General features: G+C 44.6%; 2 protein-coding genes across 2 annotated transcripts; one reads left to right on the top strand and one right to left on the bottom strand.

Moving 5' to 3' along the window:
- Positions 1–5,297: 5,297 nt before the first annotated feature.
- Positions 5,298–7,181, top strand: LOC115785119 (serotonin N-acetyltransferase-like). The gene is made up of 4 exons (XM_030736593.1): positions 5,298–5,408; positions 5,858–6,097; positions 6,397–6,551; positions 6,634–7,181. Exons 2-4 carry the CDS (start codon positions 5,941–5,943, stop codon positions 7,000–7,002), a joined length of 681 nt encoding a protein of 226 aa, XP_030592453.1. The 5' UTR covers positions 5,298–5,408; positions 5,858–5,940; the 3' UTR covers positions 7,003–7,181.
- A 4,149-nt stretch (positions 7,182–11,330) lies between these two features.
- On the bottom strand, positions 11,331–23,346 carry LOC115784306 (envoplakin-like). The gene is made up of 22 exons (XM_030735478.1): positions 23,188–23,346; positions 20,837–20,936; positions 20,498–20,652; positions 20,192–20,315; positions 19,964–20,095; positions 19,838–19,879; positions 19,578–19,739; positions 19,353–19,460; positions 19,163–19,258; positions 18,976–19,086; positions 17,928–18,074; positions 17,682–17,836; positions 17,489–17,586; positions 17,202–17,374; positions 16,908–17,086; positions 16,603–16,741; positions 16,297–16,490; positions 16,054–16,204; positions 15,882–15,965; positions 15,629–15,775; positions 15,125–15,217; positions 11,331–15,006 (listed from the first exon to the last, which is right to left on the bottom strand). Exons 1-22 carry the CDS (start codon positions 23,226–23,228, stop codon positions 11,515–11,517), a joined length of 6,123 nt encoding a protein of 2,040 aa, XP_030591338.1. The 5' UTR covers positions 23,229–23,346; the 3' UTR covers positions 11,331–11,514.

The raw sequence follows: 23,346 nt of genomic DNA, 5'->3' as shown, positions 1-23,346 counted from the left end.
AGGGATGTCATATCAAAGCATCTAAGCCAGCGGGGTCAAACTTATTTATTTGTGGGTCACATGCAACCCAATTTGTGGAGTGGAGTTTAACAGAAACAAAATGTTTGGCGCGGGGGGGGCCTCTGCTGTCCCGGCCGCGCCGCCGGGTGGGGTGGGTTGGCCTGACGTCGGGATGTCCGGTCTACGCTTTTGGGGCCCTGGGGTGCCTGCATTGCAGGGGGGTGGGGTGGGGGATGGGGCCGCGGTGGGGTGGTTGGGGGGGACTGGGCACTGCATTTCCATGCCCAGGCCAGTATGTCCTGTCGCCTGTTTGTGTCTATTGTTGAGTGAATGGGCATCTAGGAGGAGCGGGCCGCCCTCTGCGGTGGGGGCGAGGGCGCCAACCTCGGGTGCTGCAGTGCTCCGGGATGCTGTCACCGCGGCCCCGGGCTCACCTCCCCCTGCCCTGTGCTGGGGTGTGGGAGGTCGGGGTGCCTATTGAGCCAGCGGCCAGCTGGCTCTCTTCTTCCAGGATTTTTCCTGGTCATATGCCCCCCCCCCCCCCCTCCCCCTCCCCATACACAAACACACACACACACACACACAGAATACACATCACTCACAGATGTAGGATGGAGAGGCCACGTGGAGAGCTGCACCACCACTTGCCTCTCCGTTTTAATTGCACTTTAGTCATTATAACTCACAACACATACACACTTACACCCTGATACACATAGGACCTCTGGGGCAGGCATGTTACTCAGAGGTTGATGAGATGGGCCGCTGAGGTGGCCCCACTCGGATCCTCGTCACTGTCTGTCTCCAAATTTTATTTGCACTTTAGACATGGAGGGTTTTGGGGGGGCAGTGTGGGCAAGCGCTGACGACCAACAGTTGGCGCTTGTGGCATAACTGTCCCCTCAATTTTAACTGCACCCTATACACCTCATTCACTCACAAACATTAACACATAGACCTACAAGTTGGGGAGGAGGAGGGGTGGATGGGTCATCTTACACCCCGATTTCTTGCGTCTCGCCCGGGGTAGGGGTCGGGTGGTTCCTTGGGGACCGGGCTGGTGGCGTCCTGGGGTCGCTGTTGGCCCTGGGGTGGTTTCCACTTGCCCCGCCTTCAGAGGGTGGGTAGCTATGGATGAATGTGTGTCTTTGTGTATTTGTCACCGTCTCCGTGAGTATGGGTGGGTGAGTGAATGTGTATGTATGGCATATCTGTGTGTGGGTAAGTATGTATGGGCATGTATGAGTATCTGTGTATAAATGTGTACACGGGTGTCTGGGTGTGTTTGTATGTATGGCTGGACCTGGGTCTGGGCCTTGTGCCTTGCCTCCTGGCCACTCCTTGCTGGTTGCCTCCTCCCCCCTACCCCCCTGGGATGGGGGTGCCTCGGGGTTCCTGGGTGGGGCTGGGTGTTCTGGCGTGGGTACTGGCCTGCCCCCCTTTGGGGGTGCGGTGCGGGGCTGCGTTGGCTTCTTCGGCGTGGGGGGGGGCTCTGTGGAGGGTCGGGCGGTCCTTGGGTGCCGTGGGCCCGGGAGCCCTGCCGCCGGCCAGTGCAGGGGGCTGGCCGCTGGGGGGGGGCTGGCTTCTCATCGCCTTGGGTTCCCTGGAGCCCTCGCTCCTCGACTGGGGGGGCTCCGTCTGAGACCACCCTCTCCCGTCTGCTGGGGTAGGTGTGCGGTTGTCTTTGGACTGAGTGGCCGGGGGTCTTCCTGGCTCTTGGTGGGCTGCTGGTGGCCTGGGGTTCCGGGGGCTTTCCGTACCTGCCTCTGGCTTCTGATGGGTGGAGCTGCAGCGTTTTGCCCTCATTGGTAAGTACGTTCCATGACACAGACACAAACATGACACAGACACAAACGCCCACTCAATCACAACTCAACAAAATTGTTGGTGTGCGTAACATGCTTTGTTAGTTTTGTTTTTCACACACAAATTTATTTTTGCAAGTATTGATAGTATTTTTTTATATGTTAAAGTGATGAAGTATCTGATTAATAGACTTGTGCTCTTTCCCCTTTTTTTTTTTTTTTTTTTGCTCCCTTTCTCTCTCCCTTTTTCCTCTCTTTATTTTCCTCTTCTTCAGCCTGTCAGCTCTGGCTGTTACATAGTATGTGGAAAAATAACTCAGATAAATAAAATAAAGGGTTAAAACAACAACAAGAAGAGCCTATTGAGAACCTATAGAGCTCATCTTGAAATAGCAAATATGTTTGGCACAACAACGCATTCAGATAACAGTTCTGCTTGCAAGATCTACCAGACATGACAGGCTTAAAAAAAAAAAAAAAAAAAAAAAAAGAAACAAAATGTAATTAAAGTCCAAAGAAATGTAAAGCGACTATATCAGTCATATAGAATAAAATGCCAACGCCGGGAAGAGGCCCCGTGGTAGACCCAGGACACGCTGGAGAGATTATGTATCTCGGCTGGCCTGGGAACGCCTTGGGGTCCCTCCGGATGAGCTGGAGGAGGTGGCTGGGGAGAGGGAAGCCTGGGCTTCTCTGCTTAGGCTTCTGCCCCCGCGACCCGGCCCCGGATAAGCGGAAGAAAATGGATGGATGGATGTACAATGAGATTGGAGGGCCACTCCTGTTCAGTGCCATGCTGTAAAAAGTCACACTTTCTAAAAAAATAAAATAAAATAGATAAGTATATACATATAAACATGAAGATGGGTGAGTATTGCACTTTGGTGAATGAATATTGCACATTATAGGGGTGATGTATTGTTCAGTATGAATGATATAACATTGCACAGAGATGTGGGTATTGCACAGTTAGAGTGGGTGAGTGTGTGAGTTCAGGGTGGTGATTGCTCTGGAGAAGAAACTGTTCTTAAGTCTGTTTGTTCTGGCTGGTGTTCAGTGTCAGGCTGTTCTCTGAGCACCAGGCTGTCAGCTTCAGGACCTCCTCTCTGTAGGCTGCCTCATCTCTCCTTGAGATGAGCCCGACCACTGTGGTGTCGTCAGCAAATTTGACGATGAGGTTGTTTTTGTGGGCCGGACTGCAGTCACGGGTGTAGAGGCAGTACAGGAGGGGGCTCAGCACACAGCCCTGTGGGGAGCCAGTGCTCAGTGTGCGGGTGGAGCACTCATTGAAATACTTTGAAATTCAAACTCCAAAGTAGTAAATTTCAACTTTAGAGTGTTATTAGGGGACATAACAAGACTTAATTAGCATGTGACATTTTTCAGAATGTTTCATTTTCATGCAAAAGAAAAATCCAAGAAGTATATATAAAAAAATACAAGAAAAACACATATATGGAACATCTATTTTAGAACACAACAACATACACATTATAACATTATATCATATTAGGCCATTCGTTCATGCCCACATGCATCTTAACCTCACTGAGATGTGGGATGGGCCTCATATATAAAGTGTGTGGAAATTAACAAAAATAGTCACCTCCCCTATAAATTGTTAAAAGAAAGAAAATTAAACTAAACCCGAACAAACACACGCACCTGCCTGCATACACAGTTCGCTGTGACAACAGGTGTGTTTCTTCTGCTTCACATCCTGCCTGCCAATAGGATTCATATTTATATATATTTACAGGGATTCCATGAAAAATACAGAAATTACCTTTTTTTTTTTTTTTACCTGGATAAATGACAGATTTAAAAAAAAAAGTTATCACTCTGCCAAAAACTGATTGCAGCTTCTACCTGGTGACGGGAATGTTATTGTTAGCTCAAAATGATTTCATATCATTTATATGTTTGACAGATCATAGGTCAATAAGTCATTTACAACAGATTAAATACAGGAAACCGTTCTTTAGCACAATATCTGAATGGAGCATTTGGTGGAGCTGAATACATCAGCATTCCCACACTTCAGCAGAGGTTTTTCTTATACTCTCTTGCTGACCTTTCCCCTCCACTTCTTCTGTGTTGCCCCTTAAATCCTCCAAAGTAACTTTATAATGTCAGCTCACAGAACACCTGTTTGTGTGCAGGATTTTTTTTTAAGCCACAGAAACCAAACTGTGAACACCAATGGTGGGAAGTATGTTTACTCCAAGCTTCTAAGCAGTTTTTACTTTACCTAGCATTTTCATATTTTGCAGCACCCCAACTATCTCCTGATGATGTCGGCCCACCGTTTGCAGCTATAAAAGCTTCAACTCTTCTGGGAAGGCTTTCCACAAGGTTTAGGAGTGTTTCTGGGAATTTCTGACAATTCTTCAAGAAGCTCATTTGTGAGGTCAGACACTGATGCTGGATGAGAAGGCCTGGCTCACAGTCTCTGCTCGAATTCATGCCAAAGGTGCTCTATCAGGTTTTATTTTTTATACATTGCTTTGTTCACTGGTGTGCAGTCATGTTGGAACAGGAAGGAGCCATCCCCAATTTGTTCCCGCAATGCTGGGAGCATGAAATTGTCCAAAATGTCTTGTATGCTGAAGCATTGAGTTCCTTTCAGTGGAATTAAGTGATTCATCATTCCAGAGAACACGTCTCCACTGCTCTCAAGTCCAGTGGTGGCGTGCTTTACACCACTGTATCAACCACTTTGTATTGTGCTTGGTGATGTAAGACTTGGATGCAGCTGCTCAGCCATGGAAACCCATTCCATGAAGCTCTCTACATGCTGTTCTTAGGCTAATCTGAAGGCCACATGAAGTTTAGAGGTCATTTCATGTGGCTGACCACTTAATGGCTGAGATACTGTCATTCCCAGTCGCTGTAGAATATTTAGTAGTGAGGAAATTTTATGACTGGACTTGTTGTACAGGTGGCATCCTATCACGGTACCACGCTGGAATTCACTGAGCTCCTGAGAGGGACGCATTCTTTCTCAAATGTTTGTAGAAGCAGTCTGCATGCCTAGGTGCTTGGTTTATACACCTGTGACCATCAAAGTGACTGGAACACCTGAATCCAACAATTAGGATGGATGAGTGAATAGTTTTGCCAATATAGTTTAGGTTCACTTAAAGATTGGATGACTATTTTCCCGTATTTCTACCACAGAGAGATTTCACCTCTAAACATTTTACATGATTTCATTAAAAGCCCAGAGATAAAAATGACTGAATATTTGCACCTATCTGGAGCACCTACTTAAGTGAGCAGTCATGGTGATGGTGTGTGTGTGTGTGTGTGTGTGTGTGTGTGTGTGTGTGTGTGTGTGTGTGTGTGTGTGTGTGTGTGTGTGTGTGTGTGTGTGTGTGTGTGTGTGTGTGTGTGCTCATGGACTGAGGAGATAAAGTGTCTGTAATGCGCCGAGTTGTGGAAACAACTTCTATAATCCTTCACCATGTGACTCATAGTAATAATCCATAATGAAGAGAGACTTCTGCCGCGCATCAGGTGAGACGCACAGCGAGAGAGACGCAGAGCTGTATCAGCAGTGAGTCCATAAATCTCCACTAACTTAAACCGCAACACCTTCCAGTAAGTATCACTTACAGCCAAGTTGTTGCTTTAGAAAGTGGAAAAGTGATGGGTGACAGAGTGGCGCCAGGAGGTGTAGGCTTGATTTATTATAATCTGCTTCTTATCAGACTTTATTGTACTGGGCAGTTTATTCAAGCGCGGTAAAACACTTAACCAAACGCGTGCCACCTGCAGCTGCTCCAGGGGCGGCGTGCCTCCCTGTAAACAAACCAAAAATAAGCCAGTATTGTTGGTTCAGTGAGTCATCAATTATTATCTGTTTGTTGGTTTTAGTGGCAATAACCACGCGGCAACAATAGATTCTGTTAATTGCAGGGTTCAGCAAATGGATCTACACAGTTCATTCACTGACATTTAAAAATATTCAAATGCAAATCAGTTGGTGAATCACAGCTGTGAGATCTGTTCTATAAATACGGATCCAAACCCCTCTGTCTTCCTCGCAGGGCCCGACAGAGGTGATCCTGCTGAGCAGGAGAGAAGGAGAGCAGAGAAGGAAGTTTTGGGGAGAAGAACAGCGCAGTATCGTATGATGTCAGTTGTGGGCGCGCAGCCTTTCATCAAACCTATGCAGTCCCCACCTTCAGTTTCGCCCGGAATCCAAAGGAGACACACGCTTCCCGCGAGTGAAGTCCGACCGCTCAACACGCAGGATGCCATAAGCGTCTTTGAAATCGAGCGAGAGGGTAAGTGATCCTTCCTGCCGGTCATATGCTGACGCACAAATCTGCTCTGGACTTTTGCTGAGTGAAAAAATGTTATTGTTACTGTATTTGCATAAATGTGTGTTGAAATGTGGCGAATTTAATTTATTGAATGTAGTCACGTGATACACCTTCCTTCAATTTATGCGCTGTTTGGTGTATTGGGTACATTCAGTCGGTCAATTGAGCGATTTGGGCTGTCTCATGCGTGCGTAAAAGTAGTGCCAAACCATTATTGCGCACGGGCCACCAACCCCCCACCTCTTCTCTCTCCCTCCCAGCATTTATCTCAGTGTCGGGTGAGTGCCCCCTCCACCTGGATGAGGTGCGTCACTTCCTCACACTGTGCCCAGAGCTGTCCATGGGCTGGTTTGAGGAGGGTCGGCTGGTGGCGTTTATCATCGGCTCTCTGTGGGACCAGGACAGACTTACCACAGTAAGACATCCTTTCAATTTTCGCCACTTCACAACTAAAATCACCAGTAATTATTAAAGCCTATCTATCTACTTCATTCCAGGAAGCGCTGACGCTCCACAAGCCGTGCGGCTCCACCGTCCACATCCATGTCCTGGCTGTCCACCGCACTTTCAGGCAACAGGGTAAAGGTCCCATTCTCATGTGGCGTTACCTGCAGTATCTCCGCTGCTTGCCCAACGTGCGCCGAGCAGTGCTGATGTGCGAAGACTTCCTCATCCCCTTCTACCGCAAATCAGGCTTCAAGGTGCTGGGGCGCTGCGCCATCACTGTGGCCAACCTAACCTTCACCGAGATGTGGTACCCCATTAGCGGTCACGCATACATGCGCCGCAACAGCGAAGCAATCCGCTTCCCTCAGCATCCCTTGACTTTGCCCCTGACAAAGACTGATGAACGGGTTGATGTATGAATTTCTTCCTGCGAGCTGAGCAGGCTGTGTTTAATCTAAAAGGAATTAAATCAATGTTGTTCTTTGTAGGATCTTTCAGGGTTTGTCTCAGTTTTCAGCTGTTTCTCTGATTTGTTGGACTTTCTCTTTTTCTCAAGTCTCTTACTGAAGCTCAATCGATCCCATGATTTTACTATGTATAAAAAAAAAACAAGGATGTACTATATACTGTAATGTGATGTGTTATATATGTGAGAAGAGTAAAGTAATGTGTATCTGGAGTTAAATGTTGCATTTGTGGTAGACTTTGTACTTGGGTTTAAAGCTGTCTCCTGCTCAGCACCTTCCTGGGCTTCCTGCAACTTTGGACTGACGTCAGTAAACCAGGCTTTAGCAGCTCAATAACAGCTCCACCATCCTCCAGCTTTAGCTACTCTAAACGCCAAGGGGGGATTTAGACAAGGATCCAATCATTAGTTAACCTGTAGGACCAACGACCTTACCTGAAGCAGTATGAACACTGCAGATTGTGGTTAGTTGAGACACAAGTTTGTCAGATCATGTATTTTTAATTTCCTTTCTGTTGCAGTATTTCAATAAAATGTTTTATACTGGTTTTTAAGATGAAAAAAGTGTTTTGTTTTTTCTCAGATATTTCATATTCTCTTTGCCACTAGATTAAACTTACCAAACTGGAAATCATAGCCTACACATCTGTTCTCTGTCTTGAGCCATCCCTGAGCTGCACACTGCAGACAGTGGGAAGCCTTGTGCTATCCAGGTGAGCTGTAATCCATGACACAGTCACCGACTCCAGTCTAATCCCCTAACGCTCCAGGGCGAGCTGCTCCCACCCCTTTGAAGGACAAACCTGGTAGCGGTCACCTCAAAAATGACCTAGAAGATCAGAACGTGGTGAGAATGCTATGAATGTTTGATGCCAGTATGTTCATATTTCATCTGCTACTAATCCACAATACAACCTCCTACAGAGTGGAAGTCTGCATGTAAACAGTTTTATGCAAATCCAAAAAAGTATGGAGAGAATCATTTAAAATTGTCTTTAAAATTTGTACCTTTAAGAATGGATTCTTATTTAGACCCCTGTGTTTTTGCACCTCATGAAGGTCAAACTTTAACCTCCTTGTAACTTACCGTAATAGTACAAAAATGTGCTTTTTGAAAGCAAAATGATGCTGCACAGGCACAGAGGCACATCCAGAATGAGACTCATCAGAATTTGAGATCAGATCAAAAAGGAAGTCTGAAACCTTAAAATATAATCCACCCATTTTCTTCTGATTACCCAATTCAGGGTCACAAGGTGCCAGGCCATGAAACATCAGTCAGTGTCTCTCATCTGATCACCTCAGAATCAGCTTTTTGCTGCTGTTGTACAGTAATTTTAGCATATCGAATGAAGGCAGGCTAATTTTTTCCCAGCACTTTTCCCAGCTCTGATGGATGCTCTGGAGGACACTGCTGTATCACAGCAATTTGATGTTTTCCTCTAAGTTTAGTAAAGTTACTAAAAGGAACACGTCGCCTTGTGCCAAAAGAGAAAAAATGCCACAAGCTGAACAAATCATGATGAGAGCTTCCACTGATCCTGAGACAGTCTGTGATCCAGGCTCTTCTGTGTCCTCATACTGCAGAGCAGTCATGAAAACCTTCTTCAGGACCTAAAGTCTGATCTGTCCATCTGATCACTCTTATTTCTCCACTTCATGAGAACAAGCTCCATTTGTGAGTGTTAAAAAAATGACTATAACGGAAAGTTAGTTTTTCCAAAACAAAAAACAGGGATTCACAGCTGAAAGATGAGTCTGGTATCAAAATGTAGGTAAAGGAGGCCTTTTCCAGTGAAAGCAGTCAAACATCTATGGCAGCAAATGCTTATTTCTCTTACTTTAAATCACAGACATGAATTTGGTGCAGTTTTGCTATTGTAACTATAATATAGCCCATGCATACCACGATACTGATGCTCATTATCCTGCTGGACAAAAAAAATGATATTGTGGCACAGATATAATTACAAATAAATGTAAAACTGTTGTGTTACTGTTATATACCCAACAGCCACTTCATTAGGTACACCTGTTCAACTGCTCGTCAGTGCAAATATGCACGTGGCAGCAGCTCAGTACATTTAGGTACGCAGACATGGTGAAGATGACCTGCTGAAGTTGATTACAATTTTATGTGGCCGTCTTTTGTACTGTGTAAATACACACCTGACAGATACTGCGTGAGTACTGTATCCTTTTTTTTTTTCAGGAATCAGAACGATTGTGACTCCTTTTTAAAATCTGGTTGTTGAATGAATGATGGGAATGATTTTTCACATTCATTCAGTCACATGTTCTCTCACAGCAGAAATCTGCAGAGCGAAGATGGCTCGCAGCATTATTGGTTTATGGATGATGTATCCAGCTGGCATCTTTGCGCATTTCACTCCCGGTGAAGCTAAGCTTGATGGGAGTTTCTTCCTTCTGGCAGAACATTTTATTTTAATCTTGTGATAAATATACTCTGAGGTATTCATGAGGCCATGCATGCTGTTTATTTAAAGGTTTATGTTTAAATGCTTTTAGTAATGATAATTTTCTAGTAGCAACAATTGACTCAAAATTGGCTGGCCACATTTATTTGAAGAGTGAAAATGCCAGATAGTGGTGACTGAATTAGAGTGTTCTAAGCAGTAGTTGATATGTTGCTGGCATGATTGCAGAGCAGTTGTATGTGATGCTTTTCAACCTTCATTCACGGAGTTCAAATTGATTCAGAGAGACTCATTGTCAGGGTTTAAAACCAATAGCGCTGCAGTCTAGAATTATAACAACAATAATCATGCAAAACAAAGAGGAGCTTCCAATTATCACATACGTCACTCGGGCAATGATCAGTCACTGCAAAGGGGACGCTTTTGCTGCTGCATACTAGCAATGCTGCCATATTCTGCATCATTCAGCAGGCTTTTTAATAGGCAGGCAGTTATTACACATGCATTATGCCATTAGACACAAAAACATCCCAAATCTACAGTTTAACTCCAAGTGCTAGTCTAAAAATGAGAATTTACAGTACAGCATCTTGTGAGCCAACAACATTAACTGAGGTGACCCAACCATCAGGGAACATCCTTTAACCCCCGCCCTTTGGACACAGAGTGGGGCTACTGCAGTCTCCAGACAGGCTCATGGGCAATAATCCCACAAAGTCCTTACAGCTGCCGAGTAATCTGGCAGGCAGACATTCCAGCACAGAGGCCACACATTCCCAACACCGTTTGCTGTCACCACAGCAGAATCAGACCACAATTTTGACCCATCTCTAACACAAATCATCTTCTACATTGCTCCTCTGCTCATGCGCCTGCAGACAAGAAAGTGTGCTTTGATATTTTAGCTGTCAACATGTTGCTGGGGCAGTCTGTTATTAGACACGCGCCTCATCATTACTGTGGAGTGCGACCTTGTTAACCTTAACACACTACATGCTCTTATGTGACTCATGTTTAATCTGTATCCTTAATCCACCATTTCCAAACATATGACTCGCTGGGGCTTTACAACCTTGTACAGCTATTTTCATGAGGGGAGTATTTACACTTAATACATGAGTCACTGTCTTATGAAGAAAGCAGTTTCTGGAAATGAACTGCACATCCGTCATATAAATGTGAAAACCAAGAGTCCACAGAGACAACTGAGAAAGCTTCCCGCTCTAAAAAGTCAAGCCAGTGTAAAGTGGCTTGAATCTGCATTATTTCTAATGGCCAGCAGGGGGCCACAACTGCAGCTCTGTGACCTCAATAAACCTTGCTACTTTAAAATCATAAAAATGAAACAGAAGACCACTTTCTAAATGATATGGTCCCAGGTATCATAAAGCAGGGTATGCATCACTTTGTGACTGACAAGTTGTTAGCCAATGAGCCTACAGCATTCCTCAGTTTCACAGTCAGATACACGCTTCACTCTTGACAGCTGGGTTCAAAAAGCTGCAGTGGTTAAAACGACTTCCTAACCAAACAGGTGATGTTATAGTTTCATGTGCACGATTGTTCGACTAGACGCTTAAATGTTACTGACCCTGGTGGTCAGCTCAAGAAATACTAGTTATTTTTTATGTCATTCTCATTTCATTAATGTACAGCAGCAGTTGCCAGTTCAAACCTGCAGCCCTGACTGCGGTTCTGCAGTATTTGATGTCCAAGTTACACCAAACACAGGTCGCCAGTCTGTCACAGGCTGCAGCTGATTGTATTTTAAATAACAACGCAAAAACAAAACAAAGTGAAGGATTTTAATAAGCCCTTATGCAACACATGCATAACAAAAAATAACTTCATTTTCACAGCAGGCCAAAAATAGAACTGAAAAAGCAGATTAAAGGGTCCACTTCTACCGGATACACTTTTTTCCAGTGTTTTCAAAATGTTCAAACACCTCTGTTCCTCTCCCCCCCCCCCTAAGCATATCAGTTAATGTTTTCATGCACCCTCTTTCACCAGTGTCTGTACAAAAACTAGAAACGGAACTTTGAGTATGATGGAGTAGTTGCAACATCAGTGGAGGTTGCAGGAAGGAGCAGGAGCCCCGTGCTGGTGTCTTTTCTGCACCGATCCATCGCCTGTTTGTATGATATCTTCTCTTTAGTAATGGGGTCCACCAGCTCCTTTGTGTGGGAAGCCTCATCTTGCAGATCTTTTGCTGTTGTGCTGTCAATCAGCTCAGTGGCGAGAGCTTCCTCAATAGTGAGGCGGCCTGCTTTGCTGGGATCCACCAACCCACCTGTCAGGTACTGCGCCTCTAAGTACCTCTTGGCATTTTCTTGGGGTATGAACCCTTTCTGTGCTGCCTGTCCTACAGCAAGACGCCGTTTGGTCGCCGGATCCTCGACTCCAGTGAAGGCTTTCTGGGCATTCAGAAGCTTATACTTATGATTTTGGTCAATGAGACCCCGTTCAGCTGCTTTGTGGACAGACACCTTGTCCTTTTTGCCCAGATCAACTATTCCACCAGTGGCTGCTTGTGCCTCCAGCAGCTTTAGAGCTGTGTCAGGATCAATGAGATTGCGGGTGAGGGCACTTCTCACAGACATGCGGCTTTCACTGGTGGTGTCAAAAATGCCAGAGATTGGGAAAAACTCATCTCCCGATGAAGCAATAAGGTTGTTCAGACTGCCGCTATACTGAGTGGTGAGGTTGGTGTGGGAGGACCTCAGAGATGTAGACATGGAGCTCAAGGGAGAAGCTGAGATTGTTTTGGTGGGAGAGGTTGGGAATGGTTTGGTGGGAGATTTTGGCATTAATGGTGGAATGTAGGGCTTGTTTACTTCGCCTGCAACAAGGAGGGCAAACTCAGAAACGGGCATTTTCCCTTCCCTGTAGCGGTTCAAGTCATGCCGAGTCAAACGACCATCCCGCAGAGCATCCTTGACTGAATACTGCTTCCCACTTTTTCGATCCTGCAAAATGGTTGTATCTCCATCTGGGCCAGTTGAAGTGATTTCTTCCCAGTCGCACTCCAGCTCCGACAGCTGAATGTACTGGTTTCGATCAATTAGTCCTTGTAAGTAGGCGTCATAGGGTGACATGTCTTTACCAGTTTCTGGATCGAGGATGGTGATCCTTGTGGAAAGATTTGCCTCTCTGGTGTGAGTCTCTGAATGGTCCTCATTCTCTATGCCGTTCAGCAGCTCACTGATGAGTCTCTCTCTCTCGTGTATTTTGTCCTTCTCTTTCAGGATCTCTGTCTCCAGCCACTGTACTTCAGACGATGTTTTAAGACTTCTCTGCCGTGCCATCAGGTTCCTCTCACTCATCAGCTTGGACTGTTGCTGGAAGGTTATGCTAATGCTCTGTCTCTGAGACTCTAAGTTTCTGAGCTGTTTCAGGAGATCTTCCTTCTCCCTTTGCATGGCATCTCTTTGGGAAATGAGTACCGTCTCCTCATGAGAAGTTGTAGACTTTGATGTCTGCAGATGGGTTATTTTGAGGTGGATGTTTTGAAGGTTATCTTCTTGGTCCCGCCTGAGATTTCTCTCCTTCATTACTAGATCTCTGAGTCGTTCCCTTTCAGCTTCCACTGCCGGATCTTTCTCAACACGGACAACTTCTCTGTAAACGACCTTTTCAATGGTCTTCTCCTTTTGCAGGATTTCCAACTTGAGCTTTATGTTGGAAATTTCTCTCTGCAAACGATTGATCTCGTTGCCCTCAGTCTCCAAGCTGGCATGTATATCATCAATGACTTTATCCAACTGAGGGTCCTTCTCTATTTTCAAGACCTCCTCGACGATGATTTTTTCCTCGATGGGCGGTGGAGTATTTTCCAGCTCAAAAATACGAGCTTTGATCTGTCTCAGTTCCGACTCTACTTGGATCTTCTTCTGTCGATCATTCATCTGAGCCAGCATATTCTCTTTCTCTTGAACCAGGACTTTGAGTTGTCTGACCTCTAGTTCAAGCTTTCTGCGGGCTTTCATTTCCTCATCCAATGTCTTGTTTAATTTTTCATGCTCCTGCATCTGCTTGGGGTCCTTCTGAAGGCGAATCACCTCCTGTGTCACAATTTTCTCCTCTGGCTTCTGCCTTTCAAGGATAATGTATTGGTTCTGTAGGTCAAAGAGACATTCCTCCAAAGTTCGTCGCTCGTGAATCTCTTCTCTGACATTCTTTCGAAGCCTGTCAGCCTCTTTCTCCAAAAGTGGATCATTCTCATATTTGATGACTTCTTTATTCACTAGCTTTGTCTCCACTTTAGATTTTTCAGCTTTCAACTCATCCCTCTCTTTACGTAGGTGGGTCAGAAGCTCTAGGGTGGTGTCATAGTTGACTTGCAGACGGCTGTCTTGGTTGTTCAGCCTTTGTAATTCCCTGATGACCTCTGGGCTCTTCTCTTCTTTGACCACCTCTTGGGTCACTTCCTTGTACTCCACCTTGGGCTTCTGAGCCCGCAGTGTAATCAGAGTTTCTCTCACTGCATCGATTTCTCCCTCCAAGGCTGTACGGTTTCGGCTTGAATCCTGCAACTCTTTCCTCAGACGCACCAGCTCGACTTCTGTTTCAGGGTCAACTCTGTAAATCTCATTGACAATTTCCTTCACCTCCACTTTTGGCCTGAACCTCTCCAGTTCACTGTAACGTAACTGAAGGGTGGTCAGGTCTTTCATCAAGATAACATTCTCATCCTTCTCCTCTTCCAAAGCCATCTGCAGCTTCTTTGACTCTTCGACCATTTCTGGATCTTGTTGTACTTGCTTCACAACCTTGGAGACAATCTTGGGTTGGATGCTGGGGATGAGCCTCTCCAGTGTGTTTATTTGGCTCCTTATGCTAAAAATGTTATCATTGAGGGTCTTGCACTGGAATTCCTCCTCTGCAATATCACTCTGGAATGTGAGAACAGCTTTCAGCATATCTGGATCTTTCTCGAGCCTCACCACTTCCTTTTTAACAACCTTCTCTATGATTTTTGGCTTCTGCTGAGCCAGAAGTGTGATCTCATTTTTCACTTGAACTGCCTCTGTATTCCTCGTTTGGAGCTCCAGGCGTAACCTTTGTATCTCGTCTCGAAGCTTAGCGGCTTCTTTATCAAGCTGCGGGTCCTTCTCGTATTCGGTGAGGATCTTAGTGATTAGTTTAGGTTCGACTTTGCTCAGCTGTACCTCCAGTTTGATAATTTTCTCACTGATAATTTCGATCTCTGATTGGGTGCTTGACCTTTTCAGTGCTTCATCCTGGATCCGGCTTTTCAGAGACTGCAGTTCCATCTCCAGTTTGGGATCACGATAATATTGCACCACCTCCTTCTCTTCCAACCTCTCCACTCCTCTCCTGCTCTTCAGAGACATAAACCTCTTTCTGTATGCTTCCAGGTTGTTTTCAAGATGCAAACGCCTGCTGATCTCCTCGTTTAATTCCTTTTTCAGACTATCACTTGTCTCCAGGTCTTTCATCTGGGTCTGGAGCTGCAGCTGCTGAGTGACAGCCACCTGACTGACTTTCTCTTCATTCTGCACATAAATAAAAGGACATAAAAAAGGAATTTCTTTTGGAAAAAATAAATAAAATGCTGTGAAAAAACAACATTATAAGCACAGCTGAAGACATTTTAATTCCACAATATCCTACCATAGCCATCATGTTCTTTGCTGTCCTCAACTGACTGAGGAGCTGGTTGTTCTCTGCAGACACTGCAGAGTAGTGGTTCAGTAGATCTTTCTCCTGTAGTAAAAGCAGAGGGCAACATTAATTCAGTAGGGACCTCTAAAGTCAAAAGAAGATTGTTGTTTCCATCTATAGTAATATATATTAGGTAGTGTGGCACTGCCACATGCTTCCAAGCCAGGAACTGGGAAAGCAGCAGCAGCAAGACCTCCACAGAGAAAAAAGCAGAGAACAGTCACAACAGATATGACAACAACTGAGTCCAATACAGTGTGGAAAAGAGGCGGGTTGCAAAGCCGCTTGCAGATTCACACATTGGCTAATCTCATGTAGCAAATCCTACATGAGATTAGTCAGTTGGATGTGCGCATTGTAGATCAGCTGAGTTTGACCCTGTGGTCAGCTTCAGCTTGAATGATGGAGAAAAACATTTTTTTGTAACTGCTTTGCAGCTGTGTGAAACCATACCGTTCTCTGTACAGACTGAGCCAGAGTGGAAGCCTGACGTTTCACTGAAACTGGTCCCTCATCGACGCTTTGTTCATTCTCATCCTCATCATCACCAGCATCATCGGTCAGAATGGCACGGTAAGTGTTTGACTTAATTTCATAGTCCTGAGAAGAGATATATTTAAACGTTTAAGAATCAAACACTTTGAAGGGTGCGCTTAATCTACAGTAAATATTTTTGCTATATTTAGGTCATATTCTCAGAACTCACATGCAAGACATTTTGCAGATTGCGGGAAAGGTCCTTGACTCGCTCTAAATCGTCTGACTTCTTCTTGATGTCCTCTACCACTCTCTAAACCATAACCAAAAACAGACTTGAGTTATTTTGTTTATAGACATCAGAGTCTCGTTAACGCGTGGAAAGAAATACTTCCACTCACCTTCTGAGAATTCTCCTTGGTTGTAACTTCTGCCACTCCGTCAGTAGGTTTGATCTTATTATCGGGCAAATTGACTAAGAAAAAGTCCAGTGACTGAACAGCATTCTGGAAATCCTGGTTTTTATTGGCTGCTTGCTGTATGAGAGCAGACCTGAAGCAAAATACATACATACATGTAAATTACAACAGCACACAGGTGCAGTACTTACAGTAATATCTGATTTGGTTTTATTTTCCTCTCACCTGTCCTGGAGTTGATTATTGACATTTGTGTAACGGTCCTTCAGGTTCTTCACCTGGTTCTCCTGCCGGCGGATGTCGGCACAGTATTCACTGAAACTCTGCTGCAGGGAGCTGCACGCCTGCTCTGTCAGGTCCAAGTCTCTGCCTAATTTTTTCAGTTCATCTTTCCTTGAGGCAACATCCTTACTCAGTGTCTGTTTGATAACACAATCACAAAGTACAGATGTGAAAAATGGCACCTTTTGCTTCCTTCGGAGCTTCTAATGAGTTATGCTACTGTATAATTTTTAGGTTCATTCACCACACCTGAAGCCTCTGGTTGCGACTCTGAAGAGCATTTGGTTTGTCAAGGATGGTGCCATCTTTCGCCAGTTCCTTCTCAAACCCAGAGACAATACCTTCTACCCTTTGCATCTGTTTCTCTAAGTACATGGAGGCTGTAGCTCTGATGAAAGGAGAGAAGCAGCAAAGTTAAATAAAAATGAAGAATACACCACGAGAACATGGTGATCAGATCAGACACAGCATAATAAAGGAGGAGCTGGGGCAGAGAAGGGCTGCCAAGTGGCGTATCAGCTAAGAGGAGAAGAAGAGAAGAATAATCGTTATACTTTTTATTATAAAGGTCGATAAGTGAGTTGACGTCGTCAAACTTTTTGTTGGTAGCGCTGAGTTTAGGTGGCAGGGCAGAGGCGGTGGGTCCCAGAGGTTTCTTAGCCAGAATAGGATCCACCTCTCTCTGGATGGCAGACTTCTGCGACTCTAGCTTCTGCACAGCGAGAGCAGATTTCTGGAGGGCAAGGAAACATGTTTAGAAAGGAGGTAATTTAATCGCATTGTGACCTGGATCATTTCTTTTTTTTTTTTGGATCATTTCATTAAAGTATAATTCTCTTCATGTTCACCTCGAGCTCTTGCACCCGGTTCACCAGGTCCTGAGTGGGGCTGCGCTTGTCTAGTGGGGTCCTCTCTCGGCTCAGGATTTGTTTTTCGCTTGTCTCCAGGGCTTTATTGAGCTTATCTAATTCACTGAGGAGCTCTGCAACTCTGGGATCCTCGGGAGCCCTTTCAGCGGTAACTGAGGAGGAGAAAGGAAAAGTTAGAGAAGCTGAAACATTCCAGAAAAGACTTCGGTCCTGCTCTGAAAGTCAGGGGAAGCGAGAAAAGGTGAAGTGCCTGTCTTTCTTCTCACCTGCCTTCTGAGGCCGAATCACCTCTACAGTGGGGTTCTTTAAGGAGGCTATCAGAGCAGATCTACGACTCTTTAGGTCTGTCAGTTCTCTGTCCAGACTGAATACACACACACAGACACACAATGCTGCTTCAAAATCTGCTAAAACAGAGAAAAGAAAGAATGCTGAAGGAGTTGTGATTATACCGTGTACCTGCTCACTGTTTCCAGGGCCTCAGCATCAGGCGGTGGGATCATGAAACATGCACCAGGGAGGATTTTGGTCTTTCCACTGCTATCCTGAAGCTTCCAGTTCTTATTATTAGCGTTGGACTTCAGGATTAGCTTTTCATCACGTTTCACTGCACCCTAAAGCAGGTAGAGAAGGGAAAAAAATCCCTAAATTTACAATCTCCACTATAAGGTGGCTGCCTGTAAATGACACCTGACAGCATCCTACCTCTTCATCAATCCAGTCACATAGGGATACTACAGTGGTGGGTTTGCTGGGCTGGACTCTGCGTAACTTCAGAGGCATGATGCTGCTGCTGAGCTCCCTGAGGGCAGCCAGACGCTGCTCATTCCTCTTCACTGCTGGTTCATCTCCCTGAAAGTGAATTTCAAAACTGTTTCAGTACTGCTTCCGTATTTCTCCACTGCCCAAGTAGCTAGAAGTACAGTTAGTTCAGTCTGCAAACTGGATTCTTTGGGCCTCTTTTGGAGTGCAGCCTGACATCTGCATGAACATGCAAAATAAAACCTTTAACTCCCTCAACCTTCTGAGTCCCAAAAGCCAAAATGTAACGGCCTCGTATGAGGATGCTGTTTCTCAGAAGGTTCAATCTTAAACACGGGCTTAAAAAGCTTTTCTGGTTTAAACTCAGAAAAGTTTATCCAGATAACTGCAGCAAACCTGCTTTTTGGAGAATAAGATGCAAACACTCAACAAACACACGAGCTGCAGTATGAAAATATAAAGAATAAAACTTGGAGAACCAGACAGGTTACTTCTCACAGACGGATTCCCTTGTTTTAAAAAAACAGCTTTCACTATTAAATACCGTAATATGTGAGCCTTAAATTCAGCGGCACAGTGGCGTGGTCGCTAATAGTGTCGCCAGGCAGCAAGAAGGTGTGTGAGGTCTGTCAACTTTAAATGCACTAATAGAGCTTAGTTTAGCCGACTTACGTGCAAATCAACTTAGTGTGATTATGAAATTAAAAGTACACAATGTTAACAGCCAGGAGACAGAGATTTCAATTTTGTTATAACACATGTAACAACATAGTAATAACAATCTTAAAGTCCTGAACATGATAATTGGCCTAATAAAATCATTATCAACTCAGTCATCATAATCATAATTCAGTCATCATAACAGTTTGCCAGCTGCATGACCTCTCTGCTGAAGCCATGTTGTTACAGTGCAGTCAAGTCTTCTAATGCAGGGTTATGGAGGTCTGTCTGCACAGAAATCACAAATTAAAAAACAAAAACAGCGTTTTACCTCCAGTGCCAGCAGGACCTGAGAGTTACTCTTGTTCTCCATGGACTTTGGGTCCAGAGTAGACCTGAGTCTCTCCAAAGATTCTGACAGCCTCTCTGCATCCAGCTGGAACTGCATTGAACAGTCGGTTGTTAACAACGAGATCTCAGTGAGCTGGAAAAGTCTAATTTTCATCGCAGCTCTTTACCTTCTTGTAGGTGTCAATATTCTCCAGGTGTACTTCCTGTGCCAGACACAGGTTGAGGAAGGCTTGCCAGTCAGCCTGCACCGTATCTCTGTGTGCCTGACAAAAAAAATCAGCCTCAGTCAAATTCAGATTCAACAAAGTTATATCACACAACCGTATAGGACACTAGGATGATTCATCACAGATGTACTTTAATGGTTGGACTGCCGGGGTGTTTCCCATTAAGGAGACGATCTCCTTCCTCCTGCAGCAGGTTGACCTCTTGCTCGTGTGCTAACAGTGCATTACTTTTGAATTTCTGTATGAAAATAAAATATGAAAGCATTAAATTCAAAGTTCCTGTTGTACCGACAAATAATAAACAAAGAGTTTAACTAATAAATATAATACAATAAACACAATGCTGGATTCTTACCTCATACTCCATGCGGACGCTCGGGGGGTCGACCATGCGATCGCTCCAGTCTCTCTGGAGGATCCTCTCCTGCTGGCCCGACAGGTAGATGAGCTCCTTGCTGCAGCTTTGCATGTACTCGTACAAAGAGGCCAGGTGGTTGCGCCGTTGCTGGGAGCTCTCCTGCATAAGATGCAAACAACAGATGAACACTACACATCCCTCCTTGTCCTTAACTCCAAGCAACACAAGTCACACATGTAAAAATGAAGTCAACTTACAAAAAGTTTGGCATATTTCTCTTTGAGGGTGGCATACTGCTCCTGCAAACAAAGAAGGAACAGGTGAATGATGCAACCTGCATGCAGAAGTGTCGAGTACAAACATGCACAGCTTTGCGCTGCTACCTGTGAGGTGGTGGTGCTAGGTTTCAGCTGGTCGCTGTAGGCCTCGATTTCCTGATGGAGAATGTTGTGAGCTGCTATCTGCCTCTCTACATCAGAAAGCTTGGGACCATATGCTGCTTCTCTTAACTGCTTCTATAAAACACAGCAGAAATTTAAGCATGGAGGTGACCGGCTACTAATACCCAAGACTGGCTTTAAGATTGTAAAACTTTTTGTGGTTCAACTGACCAGTTTTTCATCAAACAGAGGACCCCAGCCAATCTTTTGTGTCAGATCCAGGTCTTGTACCTGGTCATACACTTCCCTGTAGATGGCGCAGTCCTTGGCCCAACGATCATGGAGATTTTTCACACTGAGAGACACACACATAACATTTAACTTAGCAGTGAAAAAAAAATGGGTGGGGAGCAAGCAAGAAGAATTGTTTGTGGCGAGCATGGCTCAGTGGCATGGAACAAATCAGGTTCTGTCTGGCATGCATGCTGGAGTTTGAGGACACTTTAATTTGGCCATGACACTCCTGAGCAAACTCACTCGCTCTCTATCTCTGAAGCCTGAGGGTGCTGAAGCTTCTTGGCTTTGTCCACGTCCATGAAAAGTTCCTTGAGCAATTTCTCAGCCTGAGCCAGGTTGTCTGCATTCTCTTTCCTGTGGATCAGTTGTTCATTCTTCCCGTCTCGCTCTTTGTCCTACACAGAAGCAACACAAGTGCAACGCTGTCACGTTTCAACCCTTTTTTTAATTTCTGGATTTTTCTTTTTTATTATTTTCTTGCAAAACCTTTTGTGGAATCAAAGTGTCTTAAAAGATTAATGCCATGTCTGCATTTCTAACATATACTGCCTCCACCTCTGATGCATGAGCACTTCTTACCACAGCCAGCAGCTGCTCTGCTTTCAGGATATTCTTCTCCACTTGGTCTGCATTCTTTTGCATGCGAGAAATCAGCAAGGCCAGTTCTTGAGCCTGAGTTCTGGGTAGAAACACAGAAAGATGACTGTCAAAATACTCCCGTTTAGTGGCTTCATTTAGCTCCTGAAAATGTTTCCCAATATACCTGGAAAACATAAGGAAACCAAATCCTTAAAGTAGGAAAGTAATTAGTCATGTGACTGAAGGTAAATATCAGATTTGTGCATGTATGCATCAGAATACAATCAGACATTTATATGTACTAAACATATAACAACAGGAGCAAAAAGTCAGGGGGGGGGGGGGGTATTCTGCTATATACAGATTCAATAAAAAACACATTTGAAGAAATCACTTCAGCTGTGAACATAAAACCAGCTCAGCAGCTCTTCATGGTGTCACTCATCAAACCTTTTTCCACAGCACTCTTTGTTCTCACTAAATGTGTTTGTCCTGCAGTTCGTTCTTGGCCGCGGTGTGACAGACAGCTATTTATCCTGACACACCCCACAGGAAGAACCTTGAGGACACATTGCAGGGTAGAGGGGAGTGTCCCCCTGTTGCCTCCCTTTAGCAGACAGGAATGCCGTCTGTTCCCGCTGCACCTTACATCGTATGAATGGAGCCACTGATTGACATTTGCAGTCAGACATGATGGCTTCTAGTAGGGGCGCCGATGTAGAAGGATTAGGTCTGTCAGTGTATTGTTTTTATTGCTCCCAGAGGTGAAATACAATTAAGTCAGGTTTAACTGCTTTTTATATTCACGTTTTGCATGAAGAGCTGATAAAGAGTGAGGTTTGTTGTGGATTAAACCACTCCACAGTATACACAAGGAGAGCTGAAACCCTTAAACATGTTTTTTTTATTATTAATTTAACTATTTGAAATTGATAGTGATATCAATCCATGCTAAAATAAATACATAAATTGCAGTCCTATATAAAATAGCCACATCTTGCTTAACTAAAATGACATAAGCATATAAAATAATTAATAACAGTCCAACAGTATGATATAAAATAGTATTTTTAAAAAAGGTCTTCTTTTTGTTGTTTAAAAACCTTGTGATCAAATTATACAGTAAGTAACATTTTCCTTTCAGGATTTGTCGTTTCGAAGCACTTTTACTTTTTAAAAAAAGAGGATCTGAACAGAATCCTTCCCCCAACCACTCATTTCTCCTTTACTCAAACAGCTCTGTACCACAAACATCTCACATGTGGGCGGCTCGTTTTATTTCTGAGAATGACAGTGGAAACACGCGGCGCCGCTGAAGCTCGACCGCTCTTGCCCTAATCGTGACCATTCAGTCCTGCGTGTCAGAGATGATGTCAGAACATCCACTCACTTCCGTTCAGGCTCAGGTATCACTGTGCTGATTAAGACAGCAGTAGCAGCAGGAAAACCCTGCCCTGCTGCTCCTTCATGACTTCTTGCCAGTCACACTCTCAGGTCTTTAGTTTCATGGCACGCCCCACTGTGACAGTACGTGCCACCACCACTACCCCACCCTTGATAACAGATCACTCCAGGAGGAGGTAAACCCCTGCTTAACCCTTTTACCTCCACAGGGGTCACCGGTGACCCTGACCCCTGTGGTAGTAAAAGGGTTAATCGCTTTGAGAGTCCACACGTTTAATCGACAGGTTCAAAACGTGGAGAGTCAACTCACTCTTCCACTCAAACAGCCTCTACAAACCAATGTCAGCAAACTACACTCAGTACATACTGTTATACTCCCCTGCGCCGCTGCATGAAACAGTAGGGACATTGTTGACGTATCGGCTCAGTGAGTCACAGATCCAGCCTATTGAGCGCCACCAGAAATTGATTTAGTGAGTCAGTGAACTCTGATGCTACACCCCTTGGGCAAAGAAACAAATGAGTACACAGGCAAACTGAATTTAAAGGTAGTAACAGGGAGGTATTATCAGAGCATACAGGGAAAGACTGGAATATGGCATGTTCCTGCTGCTCCTGTAGCTCTTTAGGAATGAATGACAGACAGACAGTCTGTTTGCACGTCAAACGCTGAATGTACTCTAACACTCATTGTCACTTTCATACAGCGCCTGAGTCCTGCGGTGCACTGTTATTGTCAGGGAAAGTGAAACAGCCCTCTACTGTGCAAACATAAATGGAGTCATGGTACAAAAATTGACCCTTCAGGAGGGGAAAGAAAAAAAACATCATGAGGCATTTAAAAGAGAGAAAACAAGACAAGTACACTCAGATAAGAACACCTGGCACACACACATACACACACACACACACACACACACACACACAAAGAGTAATTCCCAACTCACTTGCTTAACTTTGCGGTGCCAGAATCCTTTTTCTTCAACATCTTGGGACGCCGTGTGGGGTGTGTGCGTGTGTGTGTGTGTGTGTGTGTGTGTGTATGTACGTATAATCTGAGTCCAAGTGTGTTTCTTCCAGCTGCTCTACTCTTTCCTCTCCTCTTC

Source organism: Archocentrus centrarchus, chromosome 8 (genome assembly GCF_007364275.1).
Source record: "Archocentrus centrarchus isolate MPI-CPG fArcCen1 chromosome 8, fArcCen1, whole genome shotgun sequence".
Classification (NCBI taxonomy): domain Eukaryota; kingdom Metazoa; phylum Chordata; class Actinopteri; order Cichliformes; family Cichlidae; genus Archocentrus; species Archocentrus centrarchus.
This window is presented reverse-complemented; position numbering and strand designations above follow the sequence as displayed.

Excerpts from the sequence above, each read along its gene's own strand:
- LOC115785119 (XM_030736593.1), top strand. The coding sequence starts at position 5,941 with ATGATGTCAGTTGTGGGCGCGCAGCCTTTCATCAAACCTATGCAGTCC. Across the intron at positions 6,098-6,396 it reads CTTTGAAATCGAGCGAGAGG|CATTTATCTCAGTGTCGGGT; the intron begins GTAAGTGATCCT and ends TCTCCCTCCCAG. Across the intron at positions 6,552-6,633 it reads ACCAGGACAGACTTACCACA|GAAGCGCTGACGCTCCACAA; the intron begins GTAAGACATCCT and ends ACTTCATTCCAG.
- LOC115784306 (XM_030735478.1), bottom strand. The coding sequence starts at position 23,228 with ATGTTGAAGAAAAAGGATTCTGGCACCGCAAAGTTAAGCAA. Across the intron at positions 20,096-20,191 it reads CTCTGTTTGATGAAAAACTG|AAGCAGTTAAGAGAAGCAGC; the intron begins GTCAGTTGAACC and ends TGTGTTTTATAG. Across the intron at positions 15,007-15,124 it reads CAAAGAACATGATGGCTATG|AATGAAGAGAAAGTCAGTCA; the intron begins GTAGGATATTGT and ends ATTTATGTGCAG.